General features: G+C 29.6%; 1 protein-coding gene across 3 annotated transcripts in view; it reads right to left on the bottom strand.

The window, feature by feature from the left end:
• wasf1 (WASP family member 1) overlaps positions 1–20,767 on the bottom strand; it is a 69,247-nt gene that overhangs the window by 8,829 nt on the left and 39,651 nt on the right. The window contains exons 5-7 of one of the 3 annotated variants that reach the window (XM_059512018.1): positions 18,822–18,939; positions 2,784–2,840; positions 630–791 (exon numbers count right to left, since the gene is read on the bottom strand). In XM_059512018.1, coding sequence (XP_059368001.1) covers positions 630–791; positions 2,784–2,840; positions 18,822–18,939 — 337 coding nt within the window. The remainder of the gene's footprint in view (positions 1–629; positions 792–2,783; positions 2,841–18,821; positions 18,940–20,767) is intronic. The other 2 variants (XM_059512019.1, XM_059512020.1) reach the window with 2 other exon arrangements.

Here is a 20,767-nt window from a genome sequence, read left to right as displayed (position 1 = left end):
ATGCAAAAAAAATAAAATTAAAATGGGAAAACGCAACTAAATTACTAATACTATGAAAGTTAAAATGTAAAATGTAAAATAAAAATGCAAAAATGCAACTAAATTATTAAAACTGTAAAATTAAAATGGAAATATAATTTAAAACCACAAAAATGCAGCACATTTTTTTTACTAAAATTAAAATGGATATGCAAAATAAAAAAAATCTTAAATAGGAAAACAACTAAATCACTGTGAAATGAAAATGGAAAATAAAAATGCAACTAAATAACTTAAAATTTAAACAAAAGATGAAATGATATAAAGATCAAATAAAAATGTAAACATTTTGAAAAATTATGGATATGGATAAGTACATACATTAACCATTTCTGAGGATTTTTTTAATGAGTTAATTAATCAAATCTAATTCATCTATTTATTTATTTGACATTTGGTAATTTTTGTACTTTTGGGTATTTTATTACCTTTTTTATGCAATCTTTTTGTCAAATAGTTTTCTTTCAATTAGCACAAACGTATAATTGCCTGTTGGAACTGGTTGATCGTAGGCCTCACTGATTTGAGCCCTTGCACCTCAGTTTGTGAGTGAAGGAAGCTTTATGATTTGAGGATAGTTCTCCAGAAACTGGCCTGTGCTCGCTGTAGGCGGCCGATCCGTTGGCCTCTCTGTGTTTGTCCTCTTCTTCGGCCAGCTCCGCTCCCAGAGCCATCTTCTGCCACTCCTTCCTGCGGTCGTGAGGCGCTCGTGGGATCTTCTCCGGATCGTGAGGACGGTCGATGTTCTTCTGCTGGAAGAACACACACACACACACACACACACACACACACACAGAGTTAGTCTGGTCTCTGTGAAGCAGTTTCAGCAGCTCGAGGAGAAACCAGGTCTGTTCATATTTCACTATAAGATCTGAACATAATCACACAAACACACACTCAGGCTGTCATAAAACCAGTCAAATCTGTTGTGTGTGTGTATTTGTGTGCACATTAGTTGTTTTTTTCAATTAATGTTTATTTTTTGATCTTCCATTTTCAATTATCTGATTTATTTTAAAGAATTATTATAATTTTTTGCATTTTTCCTTGCATCCACAACACTGATGATTTGATGAAAAATGCTACAGATACTTTACTCCTAATTATTAATTGCATATAAGTTTGTTTTTGTAATTTTTCTATAATTTCTTTCTATACACCCCATTTGATTAAGAAATTATTAATATACTGTATATGGAATCAATAAATACACAAATTAATTTGGGGATAAATGTATAAAATCAACCAAAAAAAGTATTATTCGTCATTGCATTGTTGTTATATATTAATATGTAATATATTTCATTATTGCATGTATGAATTACATATATATATAATTTTTTGTGTTGATTTTAGGGGTGAAAAGTGAGCAGAGGAGTGAGGAGGTTCAGTTTTTAAAGGTATAAATGCGAATCATTTCCACACTTAGTCCTGATTCACACTGAACGTCTGATTCAGAGCAAAGGTGAAATCAATCACACACACACACACACACACACACGTGGAAAAACTGGACAGGTCAGACAGACAGGAAACAAACAAATCAGGATGGCTTGTGTTTCTGTTTGACTAAAACCAAATCAAGACAGTTGAAGAGAGTTTGTGAAAGACAGCAGCCAAACCAAAAGCACACGTATGTCGCTGAGATCTCTGAAGAATCATCTGGAAAACACTGAGTTTTATTTTAACCTTCAGATATGTGTCAATAAATATCTGATAAGGAATAATTTATTACAGACACTGAACAGTTGTGCATTAAATTAATATACATTCAATTCAGCAATTCAAATATCACTGAGCGCATAAATTATTTTTATCAATGCATTTTTGTGTAATTAACAGTGTCTTTATAGTTAATTTAAAACTAAAACCATAAAAAATTGAGTTACTTGAAATAATACATTTTTTAAATAACTGCAATTAAAATAACAACCAATGAAATTAAAATGAATTAAAATTATATAGAAATAAAAATAATTAAAACAATAGTTACTTAAAGTAAAAGTAAAATGGAAAATATAAAAATAGTAATTAGAATTGCAAATATATAACAAAATTACTAAACTAAAATACTAAAATTTTAACTAAAATGAAAATTGAAAAATTAAAATGGTTAAAACAATTAAATTGCTAAACTTTAAAATTTAAACTAAAATAGAAAAAAACTAAAATATATATTTTTTTAAAATGCAACTAAAATACTGAAACTTTAATTGAAATTAAAATTAAAATGGCAAATCTAAAAATTAAAATGGCAAAAAAATTTAATTGAAAATTAATTCAAATTATTAATGAAATATAATGTAATATAATATAAAATAATATAATATAATATAAAATAAAATAATATAATATAATATAATATAATATAATATAATATAATATAATATAATATAATATAATATAAAATAATATAATATAATATAAAATAATATAAAATAAAATAATATAATATAATATAATATAATATAATATAATATAATATAATATAATATAATATAAAATAATATAATATAATATAATATAATATAATAGTTGTGCTTGAGTCCCTCAGTTGTCCTCAGTGTGAAAAGATGGTGTGTGTCAAAATCATCCAGTCACTGCTGGAAAGGGTTCAAATCATGATTTTCCAGATGAATCGGTTAGATCTGTGTCAGCGTCTGTGTGCCGTTCGGTGATTGTTTGGTTCCCGGTGCAGGTCAGAATGAAGAACGAGTGATCATACGTCTCTGAGGTTCACATACCTGCACTGGAAGGTCTAGATATTTATAGACCTGATCATACATGTGGGGATCCTGCAACTACAAAACAAAATGACAAAAGAAGAACCAAGGGCACAATTTAACACAGCGTAACACAATAGAACTGCAATGAAGGACAGTCTGGGGAAATATCTACAGAACACACATGAAAAATAACAAATAAAAATCAAAGAGAGATGCACAATATAGCACTGGCCATAATGGTATCAGCTGATTTATAGCATTTTTGAAAAGCAATATATAATTGCCCCAATAATTATTGAAAAATTATTGGTATGAACTGATTATTATTGGAAGCTGAAAAAAAGGAAAAACAATTTTAAAATTGGTTGTAAAATGTATAAATGAATACACACAGACACAAACTGAAAAACATTTTTTGTATAAATAACAGACAATAAAAATTTATTTTTGTAAAAATAACACACATTTTTTGTATTTATTCTATTTAGATTTTTTTAGAGAAATAAATAATGCATGTACTGCAAGAACGTTGTAAAATAAATAAATTAATATATGTAGATTCACAATGCAAATAAACAAATTTGCTACATATGCATTTCATATATTACGACAGCGTTTTAGTGCCACGTAAAAAAAAAAAATAAGATTACGTGATTTTAAGTTGTAATATTTCGAGAATAAAGCTGAAATTACGAGAATAAAGTTGAAATGTTTTGAGAATAAAGTCGAAGTGTTTTGAGAATAAAGTCGTAATACTACGAGAATAAAGTCGAAATATTATGAGAATAAAGTCAAAATATTTCTAGAATGAAGTCAAAATATTCTCAATAATAAAGTCGAAATCTTTTGAGAATAAAGTCGAAATATTACGAGATTGAAGTCGAAATATTACGAGAATAAAGTCAAAATATTACGAGAATAAAGTCGAAATAGTTCGAGAATAAAGTCGTAATACTACGAGAATAAAGTCGTAATACTACGAGAATAAAGTCGAAATATTACGAGAATGAAGTTGAAATGTTTCGAGGATAAAGTTGAAATGTTTTGAGAATAAAGTCGTAATACTACGAGAATAAAGTCAAAATATTACGAGCATAAAGTCAAAATATTACGAGCATAAAGTCAAAATATTACGAGAATAAAGTCGAAATTGTTCGAGAATAAAGTCGTAATACTACGAGAATAAAGTCAAAATATTACGAGAATGAAGTCAAAATATTACGAGAATAAAGTCAAAATATTACGAGAATAAAGTCAAAATATTACGAGAATAAAGTCAAAATATTACGAGAATGAAGTTGAAATGTTTTGAGAATAAAGTCGAATTGTTTTGAGAATAAAGTCGAAATATTACGAGAATAAAGTCGAAATATTACGAGAATGAAGTTGAAATGTTTTGAGAATAAAGTCGAAGTGTTTTGAGAATAAAGTCGTAATACTACGAGAATAAAGTCAAAATATTTTGAGCATAAAGTCAAAATATTCTCAATAATAAAGTCGAAATCTTTTGAGAATAAAGTCGAAATATTACGAGAATAAAGTCGAAATTGTTCGAGAATAAAGTCGTAATACTACGAGAATAAAGTCAAAATATTACGAGAATGAAGTCAAAATATTACGAGCATAAAGTCAAAATATTCTTGATAATAAAGTCGAAATCTTTTGAGAATAAAGTCAAAATATTACGAGAATAAAGTCGAAATTGTTCGAGAATAAAGTCGTAATACTACGAGAATAAAGTCAAAATATTACGAGAATAAAGTCAAAATATTACGAGAATAAAGTCGAAATTGTTCGAGAATAAAGTCGTAATACTACGAGAATAAAGTCAAAATATTACGATAATAAAGTCGAAATTGTTCGAGAATAAAGTCAAAATATTACGATAATAAAGTCGAAATTGTTCGAGAATGAAGTCAAAATATTACGAGAATAAAGTCAAAATATTACGAGAATAAAGTCAAAATATTACGAGAATAAAGTCAAAATATTACGAGAATGAAGTTGAAATGTTTTGAGAATAAAGTCGAAGTGTTTTGAGAATAAAGTCGAAATATTACGAGAATGAAGTTGAAATGTTTTGAGAATAAAGTCGAAGTGTTTTGAGAATAAAGTTGTAATACTACGAGAATAAAGTCAAAATATTACTAGAATAAAGTCGAAATATTTCTAGACTGAAGTCAAAATATTTTGAGCATAAAGTCAAAATATTCTCAATAATAAAGTCGAAATCTTTTGAGAATAAAGTCGAAATATTACAAGCATAAAGTCAAAACATTCTTGATAATAAAGTCGAAATCTTTTGAGAATAAAGTCGAAATATTACGTGAATGAAGTCGAAATATTACGAGAATAAAGTCAAAATATTACGAGAATAAAGTCGAAATTGTTTGAGAATAAAGTCGTAATACTACGAGAATAAAGTCGAAATATTACGAGAATGAAGTTGAAATGTTTCGAGGATAAAGTCGAAGTGTTTTGAGAATAAAGTCGTAATACTACGAGAAAAAAGTCAAAATATTACGAGCATAAAGTCAAAATATTATGAGAATAAAGTCAAAATTGTTCGAGAATAAAGTCGTAATACTACGAGAATAAAGTCAAAATATTACGAGCATAAAGTCAAAATATTATGAGAATAAAGTCGAAATTGTTCGAGAATAAAGTCGTAATACTACGAGAATGAAGTCAAAATATTACGAGAATAAAGTCAAAATATTACGAAAATGAAGGCAAAATATTACGAGAATGAAGTTGAAATGTTTCGAGGATAAAGTCGAAGTGTTTTGAGAATAAAGTCGTAATACTACAAGAATAAAGTCAAAATATTACGAGAATGAAGTCAAAATATTACGAGAATAAATTCGTAATACTACAAGAATAAAGTCAAAATATTACAAGAATAAAGTCGAAGTGTTTTGAGAATGTCAAAATATTACGAGAATGAAGTCGAAATATTACGAGAATGAAGTCAAAATATTACGAGAATAAAGTCGAAATTGTTCGAGAATAAAGTCATAATACTACGAGAATAAAGTCGAAATATTACGAGAATGAAGTTGAAATGTTTCAAGGATAAAGTCGAAGTGTTTTGAGAATAAAGTCGTAATATATGAGAAAAAAGTCAAAATATTACGAGCATAAAGTCAAAATATTATGAGAATAAAGTCAAAATTGTTCGAGAATAAAGTCGTAATACTACGAGAATAAAGTCAAAATATTACGAGCATAAAGTCAAAATATTACGAGCATAAAGTCAAAATATTACGAGCATAAAGTCAAAATATTACGAGAATAAAGTCGAAATTGTTCGAGAATAAAGTCGTAATACTACGAGAATAAAGTCAAAATATTACGAGAATGAAGTCAAAATATTACGAGAATAAAGTCAAAATATTACGAGAATAAAGTCAAAATATTACGAGAATAAAGTCAAAATATTACGAGAATGAAGTTGAAATGTTTTGAGAATAAAGTCGAAGTGTTTTGAGAATAAAGTCGAAATATTACGAGAATGAAGTTGAAATGTTTTGAGAATAAAGTCGAAGTGTTTTGAGAATAAAGTCGTAATACTACGAGAATAAAGTCAAAATATTACTAGAATAAAGTCGAAATATTTCTAGAATGAAGTCAAAATATTTTGAGCATAAAGTCAAAATATTCTCTATAATAAAGGTGAAATCTTTTGAGAATAAAGTCGAAATATTATAAGCATAAAGTCAAAACATTCTTGATAATAAAGTCGAAATCTTTTGAGAATAAAGTCGAAATATTACATGAATGAAGTCGAAATATTACGAGAATAAAGTCAAAATATTACGAGAATAAAGTCGAAATTGTTTGAGAATAAAGTCATAATACTACGAGAATAAAGTCGAAATATTACGAGAATGAAGTTAAAATGTTGCGAGGATAAAGTCGAAGTGTTTTGAGAATAAAGTCGTAATACTACGAGAAAAAAGTCAAAATATTACGAGCATAAAGTCAAAATATTATGAGAATAAAGTCGAAATTGTTCGAGAATAAAGTCGTAATACTACGAGAATGAAGTCAAAATATTACGAGAATAAAGTCAAAATATTACGAGAATGAAGTCAAAATATTACGAGAATGAAGTTGAAATGTTTCGAGGATAAAGTCGAAGTGTTTTGAGAATAAAGTCGTAATACTACGAGAATAAAGTCAAAATATTACGAGAATAAAGTCAAAATATTACGAGAATAAATTCGTAATACTACAAGAATAAAGTCAAAATATTACAAGAATAAAGTCGAAGTGTTTTGAGAATAGTCAAAATATTACGAGAATGAAGTCAAAATATTACGAGAATAAATTCGTAATACTACAAGAATAAAGTCAAAATATTACGAGAATAAAGTCGAAATATTACAAGAATAAAGTCTAAATGTTTCGCGAATAAAGTCGTAATACTACAAGAATAAAGTCAAAATATTACAAGAATAAAGTCGAAGTGTCTTGAGAATAGTCAAAATATTACAAGCATAAAGTCAAAATATTACGAGAATAAAGTCAAAATATTTAGAGCATATAGTCAAAATATTATAAGCACAAAGTCAAAATATTACGAGAATAAAGTCAAAATATTTAGAGCATAAAGTCAAAATATTACAAGCATAAAGTCAAAATATTACGAGAATAAAGTCAAAATATTTCTAGAATAAAGTCAAAATATTACGAGCATAAAGTCAAAATATTACGAGCATAAAGTCAAAATATTACGAGAATAAAGTCGAAATTGTTCGAGAATAAAGTCGTAATACTACGAGAATAAAGTCAAAATATTACGAGCATAAAGTCAAAATATTACGAGCATAAAGTCAAAATATTACGAGAATAAAGTCGAAATTGTTCGAGAATAAAGTCGTAATACTACGAGAATGAAGTCAAAATATTACGAGAATAAAGTCAAAATATTACGAGAATAAAGTCGAAATATTACGAGAATGAAGTTGAAATGTTTCAAGGATAAATTCGAAGTGTTTTGAGAATAAAGTCGTAATACTACGAGAATAAAGTCAAAATATTACGAGAATGAAGTCAAAATATTACGAGAATAAAGTCGTAATTAGGGCTGCAACTAACGATTATTTTGATAATCGATTAATCTGTCGATTATTTTTACGATTAATCGATTAATCGGTTTATGTACTTATATTTTAGTTTTTCCCATTTTTCCCCAAGTAAATTATTAATAAATGGTCTTTATCATAGATAGATTTAAGAGATTTTAACCATTTTGCACTGTCATATCCTCATCAAAAATATACCTGGAGTTGTTTTATTGTGTTATTAATCCTTTGTCGAACTCTTCTGCAATCAGAACACTGACCCATACTCTAGCAAATTTCACAAGGAGATTTCAAATAATGTTTTCACCATGGCAGTCCTTAGAGCTCCTAAAGTAGTTATAAACATCCTGAACAAAGCTTATTAAGGAATCTTTCAGAACATATTTTCACGAAGAATAAGGATAAAACAGAATAAAATTGCAGTGCATTGTATTTTATTATTTACTAGGAAAAAGCTTTATAGCTTTTGCTGTGAAATTGTAAACAATCCTTCAAAAAAAGTGCCAATGGCATGAAACCTGAATGGAACTCACAATTTAAAGTAAAATCCATCAGAAGGTTGTCCAGAAAAAAAAATAGGACACACACAAAAAACCTGCTGTGTGAAAAAGAGCAGTGAATAATACTTAGAAAAAAAAAGTGCATTTCAAATATCTACATTTACCCCTCTCATTCAGTCATAATTAGGCTGCACGACTGAATTTTGAACTGGTAAACGACAAACTGATCACAGAACATGTTTGTAAAGCTTTAAATGTTAACTGTTAAAAAGCAATGTTATCAGCTTTTACGACTAAACATTTGCAAACAACATTGTACTGGAGAATCTGCACAAATGAAAGTCTTAGGGGCCGTTCACAAATCGCTCCTAAAAACGCGTGGAAAACGCTAGGCGCACCGCTTTCTCCTTCTTTCCAAAGCACTCGGGCAGAAGCGCCCCTGAGGCGTCTGCCTTTGCTAAGCAACCATGACGTGCTCTCTCCTTGAAGACGCGGAAATTTCAGCAAAGGATAAATGGATTTGCAGCTCAAAAAATGTGCTACTAAATTTATTTCAAAATGGAAATCCATATACAACTATGATCAGCTGTTCCTTTCATCTTGACTGAGCTTTTAACGTTGTTACGGGAAAGGATAAAGCTGATTGGTTAGTTCTTGTCACATGACCCGCGGTGCGGTTGCTGCATTCTGAAAAGTTGAAATGTTTTTAACTCGATGCGGTGCGGTGTTGGAAATAACGAACTTGAGCGTGCAAAAGACACGATATGTGAACGTCCCCTTAAACAGTGCAGTAGTGCAGAGTTTACAGGTTACTCTTCTTTTTTAAAGGCTCAATGTAAAGTACTCCCACATCACGCTGAATGCTGCAGACATCATGTCTATGGCTGCAGAGACGCTGTTCAGGAAGCACGTGACATAAAACGAGGCCAGCTATTGGCTATTCGCTACTTCTCCTGTTGTACTGGCTGAGTAAAACCTCCGGTGGCTCATTACTGCCACACTTTGGTCACCGCAGATTTGAAATATGCACGAAATGAGCCGCTTACGGCAAATAAAAGTTATTTAGCAACGAATCGATGACTAAATTAGTTGACAACTATTTTAATAATCGATTTTAATCGATTAAATCGATTCGTTGTTTCAGCTCTAGTCGTAATACTACAAGAATAAAGTCAAAATATTACAAGAATAAAGTCGAAGTGTTTTGAGAATAGTCAAAATATTACAAGCATAAAGTCAAAATATTACGAGAATAAAGTCAAAATATTTAGAGCATAAAGTCAAAATATTACGAGAATAAAGTCAAAATATTTAGAGCATAAAGTCAAAATATTACAAGCATAAAGTCAAAATATTACGAGAATAAAGTCAAAATATTTCTAGAATAAAGTCAAAATATTTCGAGCATAGTCAAAATATTTCTAGAATAAAGTTGAAATATTTTGAGAATAAAGTCACAATATTGAATAGAGAATACATTTTGACATATTTAGAATTTTCACAAAGAAAACAGTATAATTTAATGAATTGTTTCACATAAATACAGCAATCTGATCATTAAAGAGCTTGAAAACACATTATTGTAAAACACATAATTTGTGTTTCGCTATAAAACTAATTTTGAAAGCTGAGACATTAAAAGTAGGTCTATCAAAAGCACAAATCTTATTGCTATTGGGTGGCTGGCACAATACAAATAACGAATGCAATGGAAGATATGAAATATTATTTCCAAGCGTACTGTCCCCGCGAGTATGACACATGGTATGATTTCTGCTAAAAATCCCACATATCTGTAGTTTATTAAATAAGAGAGCTACAGCGCCCCCCAAAGGAATGTCGACTGGGTGTGTGAGCTGATGTTAAGATAAAAAGTTGTTCCTGTCAGTCTGTTCATATTCTTAAATATCATAAATATCATATTCTTGATATTAAGCTGTTTCTGCGAGTCCTTAAAACTGACTCTTCCTCGTCCCAGTAAGATGATCCGGCCGCTCAGACACAACAATATTCAAATCAATCCCGGTGGCCTGCAACTTTTCCCTGTGCTCTCAATCTGGGATATTTACATGTGCAATAAAGGCCTATTCTCAAAATAATATAACTTTAATTTCTATGATTTAAACCTCTCAAAACATTTTGACTTTATTCTCATAATATTTTGACTTCATTCTCGTAGTATTACGACTTTATTCTCAAAACACTTCGACTTTATTATTGAAACATTTAGACTTAGGCCCAATCCCAATTCTACCCCTTAGCCCTTCCCCTTTCGAGACACCCCTACCCCTTCACGTGAACGCGCGAAACGGAGGGGTAGGGGTGTCTCGATTGTCTTTTGGTTGGAGGGGTAGGGGTAAGGGGAATGGCCAGTTATCCCTTCAAATGAAGATTTTTCGGGACCACACTTCAGACGAAGGGGTATGAATTATCACGGCAACATGGCTGCTACAGCGAACAAAAAGACATATAAATGTAAGTTTTCTGGCATAAATAAAGATTTTAACGAAAAGTAATCATTTGTTTTATGTTATATTCAATTGTGAGTTCATATTAACGGTAATGTTACTCAAAGAAATGTTTGCAAAAAATCGCTAATATTTGCTAACGTCATATCATTACAGAATACATTACAGAACAGAATTGCATGATAGTGCCACAGCATATGTCTGATCAGGGCGATAACTGCCGTAGACTAATCCCCCCAATAATTAGAAATCGCTAAACCATTTTCTCAAATATTGCCTATTCGGGGCCTTTTGGGCCTTAATTTTCATAATATTAAGACTTTATTCTCAAAACATTTCAACTTTATTCTCGAAGTATTTCAACTTTAGTCTCAAATTATTTCGACATTATACTCATAACATTTTTACTTTATTCTCAAAACACTTCGACATTATTCTCGAAACATTTCGACTTTATTCTCATAATATTTCGACTTTATTCTCATAATATTTCGACTTTATTCTCGTAATATTTCGACTTTATTCTCAAAACATTTTGACTTCATTCTCGTAATATTTTGACTTTGTTCTCCAAACATTTCAACTTTATTCTCGAAGTATTTCAACTTTAGTGTCGAAGTATTTTGACTAGGACTGTCACTTTTTATTCAATATTCGAATATGCATTCGAACATGATGTGAAATATTCGTAATCGAACTATTAATAAAATATCCGGTTTTTAAAATGCCATGTGTAGCGCATGTTTTACAGTTTATGATTAGACCGTTTGTTTTTTATTTTATTCTTTGCCATCTTATCCAGTAGAGGGCACTCTAGACGTATTGTAGCGTAGGCCCATGACCAAATCACGCGAATAATAGCTAGTAGCCAGGCACGTCGGTGTGCTCCCAACGTGTGTTCTCCACCACGGGGAACATTGTAAATAAAAAGAGAGCCCCACTTAATCCAGATCAAGTTGATAGACTGGTGTTTCTTGCAAACAGTATTAAGAAATGAATTAGGCTAGGCTTTATGCCTTACTCCTGCTGCTGTTTAAGTTGTCACGTTATTGTTTGTGCCTGTTCTGAATCTTTTTTCTTTTCTTTTTTCATTTAGCCTAATGTTGTGGGATATGCATAGTGGCACTTCATATAAATTGAAATTCTAAATTGATAACCTGCTGTTTCAAACATTAAGTAAAAAATTTTTTTCCAGATAGTCCTGTTTATGACTCACTGTTAATACATTTGTGATTGAATCTCCATTAGGCTACAGTGTTTTTTTTTTAAGCACGGGAGGGCAAGGCACATTGATATTCGAATATATTCGAATACATTGCATGATATTCGATATCTGTTCGAATTAGATTTTTCTCAAAAGTGACAGCCCTAATTTCAACATTATTCTCATAATATTTTTACTTTATTCTCGTAATATTTTGACTTTATTCTCGTAATATTTCTATGTTATTCTCGTAGTATTACGACTTTATTCTCAAAACACAGACGTTATTCTAGAAACATTTTGACTTTATTCTCGTAATATTTCAACTTTATTCTCAAAACATTTCGACTTTATTCTCAAAACATTTGGACTTTATTCTCATAATATTTCGACTTTATTCTCATAATATTTCGACTTTATTCTCGTAATTTTTCAACTTCATTCTCGTAATATTTTGACTTCATTCTCGTAATATTTTTACTTCATTCTCGTAATATTTTGACTTCATTCTCATAATATTTCGACTTTATTCTCATAATATTTCGACTTTATTCTCGTAATTTTTCAACTTCATTCTCGTAATATTTTTAATTCATTCTCGTAATATTTCGACTTTATTCTCAAAACACTTCGACATTATTCTCGAAACATTTCGACTTTATTCTCAAAACATTTCGACTTTATTCTCAAAACATTTCGACTTTATTCTCGTAATATTTCAACTTTATTCTGCTAATATTTCTACTTTATTCTCGTAGTATTACGACTTTATTCTTAAAACATTTCGACTTTATTCTCAAAACACTTCAACTTTATTCTTGAAGTATTTAGACTTTATTCTCAAAGTATTTAGACTATTCTCATAATCTTATTTTTTTTACAATGTGGCACTGAAACGCTGTCGTAATATATAAAAATTATATATATATATATATTACTTATATCGGTTTTTTATCTTTTAAATCTAAAACTGGGATTCAGCGATTTATTCATAAAGTAATTGTAACAGCAGTGATGACTGATATCAGTGTTTATATTGGTGCATCAGATGAGTTTATGAAACAGCTGTGATTGAAGTAACACGTATTTGACATGACAGAACGATGAGAACAAGATCCAACACACACAGATCATCAACACATGCACATGCTAAACACAAAAACACTGACATCAAAAGACATTATAAATATAAAATCATGTTAATAAAATGTCCCCATTTAAATATCTGTTTTATGTTTCACCGAACAACGAAAGAAAGTCATGTGGGTTTGAAACAACAGGAAGGTGAGTAAACGATGTTGATTTTGGGGTGAACTGTCCCTTTAAGGTGATACAGACGTTCTCTCAATTTTCTGAGTGCAACGTTAAAAGAACGTTCTGATAAATGTATAAAAAAACTTTTATATTATGTATACAGTGAAGCTTAGATAGAATATTTTACACGTTTAACACGATGTTCCTAAAATGTAACATTTGTAACATACAGATTGAGAGTGTGATTACAGGAACGTTGTGTGAACGTTTAAATAACGTTCTTATAACGTTAAGAATCAAACATCAATGACAAAATGAATTTTCAAAGTTATAAATTATAAAAACTATGATTATTAGAGTATTTTGTACAAGAAAATAAATTTTTTGGTTTTCTATGTGATAATATATAGTTTAATTGAATTTATTACTTGCCGTTTTTTGGAATTAATTGTAACTTTTTTTGCAATTTCTGAGTGAAAATGATTGCAAAGTAAATCCTAAAAAATGTTGATTACTGTCACCGCAAAACACACAAACAAGCACATAAGAAAATATAATAATTAGTAATAATAATAATAATAGTTTTATTTTACAGTGCAACTATAACATTACAATACCATTATTTGTCTGTATTAAATTCTTTATTTTCAAATGTTAAACCAACAACATTTTATTTTGATGAAACCCTAACTGTAAAACACCTGAACATTAATATTTATTTTATTATATTATATTCTTATTTTATTAATAAATGTAATTATAATTAAAAATTTAAGACAGTTTTATGTTGTTTTATTATGATTATTATTAATAATAAAATATTATACAAGCCAAGAAACATTAAAGTAGTAATATTTCTTATTATAATTAATTTATTTAGTAATATTAGTCATATCACTACTGTAAAAATTAATATTTAAGAAAAATATAATAATAACAACAGTTTTGGGTTGTTTTATATAAATTATTTTTAATAAAATAAATGTTTAAAAACATTGCAGTAGTAATATTTATTATTATGATTAATGTTTTTAGTAATAATAATCACATTACTACTGTGAAAAAACATACTGTGCAAATATTTCAGAAAAAATCAGAGCATCAGATCACGAGCTGTTCACGTGTAAATTAACACAGTGCTGTGTTTCTCTCTGAAACACACAGTGCATATATTTATTTAATTAAATCGCAGCCTTTGCCATTTGATAATCGGAGTCAGCCGTATTGTGTTTTTGGTTTTATTTTGAGTGATCATGTCCGTGTAGTTGACTCTCTCCTGACAGGCAGCAGTTTGCATATCAATGCATCTATTATTATCCTTGCACTCAGTTCTGAATGTGTTAAAGATGGCATCGCCATGGTAACGGAGTGGGAAAATGGCATCATCACTGGTACTGGATTTCACAAACCAGTCGACATCTGCAGTTTGTTAGACACTTCATGGTGCATTTCATGTATTTGTCTCAGATGTTGTTCCTAAAATTCCTTGGGATAAATAGTGCCTCATTGTCATATAGCTTTACAATTATTAGCTTGAAAGAATTCAGTGAGAACTGTTTGAGTTCATAACGAGATCTCTGACTTTTCATTTTTGTCTTTGCTATCGTCAGCAAACCTGAGCTGGAGTTGCGGGAAATAGACTCAAATTTACAATTGCGAGATATAAACTCAAACTCAGAATTACAAGAAAAAATTATAATTGCAAGATATAAATTTAGAATTGCCAGTTATAAACTCATTTATTGTGAGATTTAAATGTAGAATTGCTAGATAAAAACTCAACTTGCGTACTTTAAACTTTACAAAAAAAATGTAATTGCGAGATATAAACAAATTCAGAATTGTGAGATTTAAACTTAGATTCAAAACTACAAGAAAAACTTTTAATTGTGAGATATAAATTGCAATATATAAACGTAGAATTGCAAGATATAAATCAAACTCAGAATTACAAGAACAAATAGAATTGTTGATGTAAATGTGGAAATGCAGGATATAAACTCAAATTAAGAATTGCGAGATATACAATTAAACTCATAATTACAAGAAAAATATATAATTGAAAGATATAAATTTAGAATTGTCAGTCATAAACTAAAAAAGTAGAATTTGGGAAATATAAACACAGAATTTGCGAGACATAAGCACAGAATTGTGAGATTTCAACTCAGACTCAGAATTACAAGAAAAAAATTTAATTGCAAGATAAAAACTCAGAATTGTGAGTTTCCATAAACTCAGAATTGAGAGATATAAACTCAAACCTTCAAATAAAAAAGAAAAAGCTTTGTGAGATATAAACTTAGAATTGCAAGATTTAAACATCCAGAAAAAAAGCAGAATTTAGAGGTTATAATTTACAATTCTGTTTATATTTTGCAATTCTGACTTTTTTTTAAAGAGAAACCAGAAGTCCAACTTGTGAGATGAAAGTCACATTTACCTTTTTTATTGTTTTATTCTGTGGTGGAATCAGGCTTTTATAATAATGCCATATATTTGATGCGTTTAAATGAAAGTGAGCTCAGTGTTGTGTTTGAGTGTCGTCTGTGTTTGTATCATGGCTTTCAAAGCCGCACACCATGATCTCTGCAGGAGACCAACTCCTGCTGCTCTGAGCTCTTCACCAGCAACCAGAGCGATATTAACATAAAACACACACACACACACACACACACACACACAAACACACACACTGTCAGTGGCCATCAGCGTGAAGCGCAGTCAGAAACAACCAGAAATAACTCGAATCGTGCTGCTGATCAGATTTCAGGCCAGGAAACACACACACTCTCACACGCTCTCTCTCTCTCTCTCTCTCTATCTCTCTCTCTCTCACACACACACACACACAGCTCCTCAGGGAGAGACACAGAGGCAGTATAGAGCCAGTTTCAATTGTACTTTGGTACTGAATGATTAGAAAATGCAAGATATTATGTAGAATTTAGAGATTTAAACAAACTCAGAATTACAAGAAAAAAAACAGAATTGTGAGATGTAAATTTAGAATTACGCGATATAAACTCAAATTTAGAAGTGCGAGATTTAAACTCAAACAAGACCAAATCCTATTTTAATGGAAGGGGGAATCCTGAAATCTCAAAAATTGCTTGGTGAACTTGCCATTAAATGACATGTTTCAAATTAGCAACAAAATCTGAAATGAGCTGCCCCATGAATGTTGTTTCTTATGCTCAAATAGCATTTAAAAACCTTATTTTCCAGCCTAGACCAGACAAATAATGCTGCAGTTTTATAATTCATAACATTTATAACTATAGGAGTGAACCGTGTTTGTATTTCTATAGTCTTTACTAACTCAGAATTACAAGAAAGTTTTTTTAATTGCGAGATATAAACAAACTCAGAATTGTGAGATTTAAACTCAATCTCAAAATTACAAGAAAAAACAGAATTGCAAGATATAAGCAAACTCAGAATTGTGAGATTTAAACTCAATCTCAAAATTACGAGAAAAGACTGATTTGCAAGATATAAACGAACTCAGAATTGTTAGATTTAAACTCAATCTCAAAACTACAAGAAAAAACATAGAATGTTGATATATAAACAAACGTGGAATTGTGAGATTTAAACTCGATTTGCAAAATTACAAGAAGAAACAGAATTGCAAGATATACTTTAAACAAACTCAGAATTGTGAAATTTAAACTCAATCTCAAAACTACAAGAAAAACCATAGAATTGCGCTATATAAACAAGCTTAGAATTGCGAGATTTAAACTCATTCTTAAAATTACAAGAAAAAATTTGAACTGCGAGATATAAACAAAATTTTTATTGTGAGATGTAAAATATATCTCAAAATTACAAGAAAGAAATTGAATTGCGAGATATATAAAAAAAGAAAATTGCGAGATTTAAACTTAATTTCAAAATTACAAGAAAAAAACTGAGTTGTGATATATTTTATTGTATAATAGTGAGTATATAACACAATATGGGTCTCAGTTAGTGTGGTTATCGTAAATTTATATACTGTAATAGTATTTGTTCATATTTTTTAGTTTTTAGTTTTCATTTTAATTTTAGTTTTAGTTTAGCTTAAATTTATTTTTAATTCAATTTTAGTAATTGTAGTACTTATTTTACTTTACTTATATTTAAACAAATCATCTGAACGAACCAATTCACTGTGATGCATGAATCTAGTGTTTATTTTTAAAAGAGAGAGAGATTTTTTATCATTGTTTGCTGCTCATCAGACGGAGTTTAATGATTGTCTCAATACAGCGAGTTATTTACATTAGACAAATTAGCTTGTTAGTGAAACAGCTGTTCTGTTTTGAAACCAGCGAATCTACAGTCAGTAATGTATCGTTATGTTGGTTTAATAGCATCACTAGTTTTGGTTAGTGGTGTCTGAGAGAGACTGAGAGCCACTGGAGCAGTTTTCCACACATCAGTCACTCCAAATGTAATCGAGTCGCGTCTAATCGAATGCAGCCAATCCCACTTCCACTGCATTTACACACTTAATATGAATAAATGACGGGAAGCAGCACAGTGCTCCTAATCACAGCTAAACACATTCTTTGTGTCTGTACGTGAAAACAATCACTGCAAGCTCTCTTTCTTCTTCATAGAGCCTCTGGAATACGGTTTATCTACATACTGTTTTATTTCGATTATAATCATGACAATATAATATATATTTTTCAAATAAAATAGTTTTGAAATAAATAATAATTACATCATGTTCTATGCATTCTATAACATTTTTACATTTTAACATAATTTCCATTTTTTTATAAAAAAATAATTATATTTTTTTCTTCATGATGATAATTGGATACCACTCATTGACTTAAACATGCATTTTGCTAGTAATTATCAGATGCATTTATGAAAGTCCTTTTCATATAAAATCATGCATTTACAAAGTCAAAGGGTTTTATTTTGTTAAATAACCTTTTCATAAAAGCGTCTGATAATTACCAAACCTCTGAGCGGCTGATCATATCAACAAAGAAATAAAAGTTGTGACATTTTCACCGATTTATATCAGTTGTAATGTGAATATTTAATAAAATTGTGCCTAATTTGCATATTTTAAATTAAAATATTTCAAATTTTGATGTTATGTATATTTTAAAATGGTTTTATTTAATGCAAGTAGATATTGACCTGTAATACCACAACGTACAAGCTGTTTTACCACAGTAACGTCAGAGAAGAGACAAGAGGATCTGCCATCATGCGTAAAAATACAATCTGCTTCTAATTAGCCTGTGATTAGCCCCCTGTGTGTGTGTGTGTGTGTGTGTGTGTTGGTCTGTAATCTAAACGCAGTCAGAAAACACCTCATGTCAAGAGAAACGGCTCATTTAAACTCACACATAATGAAAGCAAATGACAGAGCAGCCAAAACGGAGTGAAAAATGACTGTAAAGTATGTTATTATGCATGTTTTAAATATGTGATTTTAGTGCTCGATCCCCTTGGATGTCACACCCATCGCGATCTCATTTGCATATAAGCCACACCCCTCTATTATGTAGCCCCGCCCATCTCACCTTTTGTTTCCGCCTCTCTTTCCTCTTGTCTTCTGTGTCCTGCAGCATCTTCTCTCTCCACAGATCGAAGAAGTACGACGGGTTTGTGTAGAACTTCAGCCCTTCCTTCCCATCATCCCTAGAGACAGACGCAGATCAGGTGTGTTCAGTGATGATCTACAGCTTTTTGTACTAAATTTGACTGAAATAAAAATAATGACATAATGGGCTTTAATAATGTTAATATTTATGTATATTTCACGATTATAATTGTCCTGTCACAAAAAAGCATGCAATTTTATAAAAATAATATTGAAATAAATGACTAATAAATAATTACATAACATTTTTTATATTGTATATTATTATTTGTATTTTAAATAATAATATAAATGTCATTTTATTAAAATGTTTAATTGAAATAAAAAGTAATTACATACTATTTAATAGATGTTATATTATTTTGTATAATTTTTTTATTGTGAATAATAATATACATAAAGTATATTTTTATTTATTTTAGATAAAAATATTTTTCATGATGATAACTGGACTGACAAAATGTATAATTTTATACAAAATTTAATTTGACTAAAATAATGACACAATATTTCATATATTTGTTAATATTATTTGTATCTTATGTAATAATATGCATATGTATTTATATATTTTAAATTATATTTTTATGATGATAATTGGACTGTCAGTGAATCAAGGATGCATTAAACTGATCAAAAGTGACAGTAAAGACATTTCTAATGTTAACAGTATTTCTTCTAATGCCTGAAGAAATGCTGTTCTTCTGAGCTTTCTATTCTTCTGTAAATCCTTAAAAATAAAATGCATCACTGTTTCCACAAAAATATTGCGCAGCTCAACTGTTTTCAACATTGATAATAATCAGAAATGTTTCTTGAGCAGTAAATCATCATATTTTCATGATTTCTGAAGATCATGTGACAATGAAGACTGGAGAAATGATGCTGAAAATACAGCGGAGCATCACAGAAATAAATTACTGCTTAACAGATATTCACACAGAAAACAGCTGTTTAAAAATATAATAATATTTCACAATTTTTACTGTATTTTTGATCAAATAAATGCAGCCTTAGTGAGCAGAAGAGACTCTGTTGAATTTATCCTGAGGATTGAAGACGCACACAAGTGGAAGACAATGGTTTTACAAGAGGAGAGGAAACATCTGTCCTGATGTCTAATAAAATAACCTCCGGTGCTGGCGTCTTCATGAAGTAATAAGGGATTGTGTGAAGAGAGAGAGCTCATGCATAAATGCTCATGCTCTCAAAATAAATGTTCCTGCCTCCAGTAACAGGCTTTAATTCCAGAAACACTCGCTCGGTGTGAAAACAGCAGCAGAAACACATGAAAACTGCACGGACGAGAGCACAGACGGAGACAATATCACTCTTTCATTGCATAGTTCATGAAATATCAACTAAGTCCTCAGGAGAAATAAAAACTGACACCAATGAGTCACTAACACTAAAAATACAGAGCAAAAATATGAGCTCATATCATCTGACCTGAAAAATGTTTAAGTTCTCAAAAAAAAGAAGAAAAAAAAAGTATTTTTGTCTGGTTTTCCGGAAACAAATATCCATATAATTTATATATATATATATATATATATATATATATATATATTACAAATAACATTTCTAAATCAAGATACATTTATTTGAGAAGCAAAATGACAAACAATATTAAGTATTTTTTTCTGAAAAATGTATCAGAATTAAGTTTAAACACGATAAAGGTTCCATGGGACCTTTTTAACATTTTCAAGCAAAAACTCACTTAAACTCATAAATTATTCAGAAACAAGATATAATATGTCATTTTGCATTTCAAGTTAATGTATTTTGATTTAAATATGTTACTTATTTATACTGAAAAACATGGAAAACATTTTGTGAAAAATAAATTTGAAATTAGCTTTA

Source organism: Carassius carassius, chromosome 27 (genome assembly GCF_963082965.1).
Source record: "Carassius carassius chromosome 27, fCarCar2.1, whole genome shotgun sequence".
NCBI lineage: Eukaryota > Metazoa > Chordata > Actinopteri > Cypriniformes > Cyprinidae > Carassius > Carassius carassius.
This window is presented reverse-complemented; position numbering and strand designations above follow the sequence as displayed.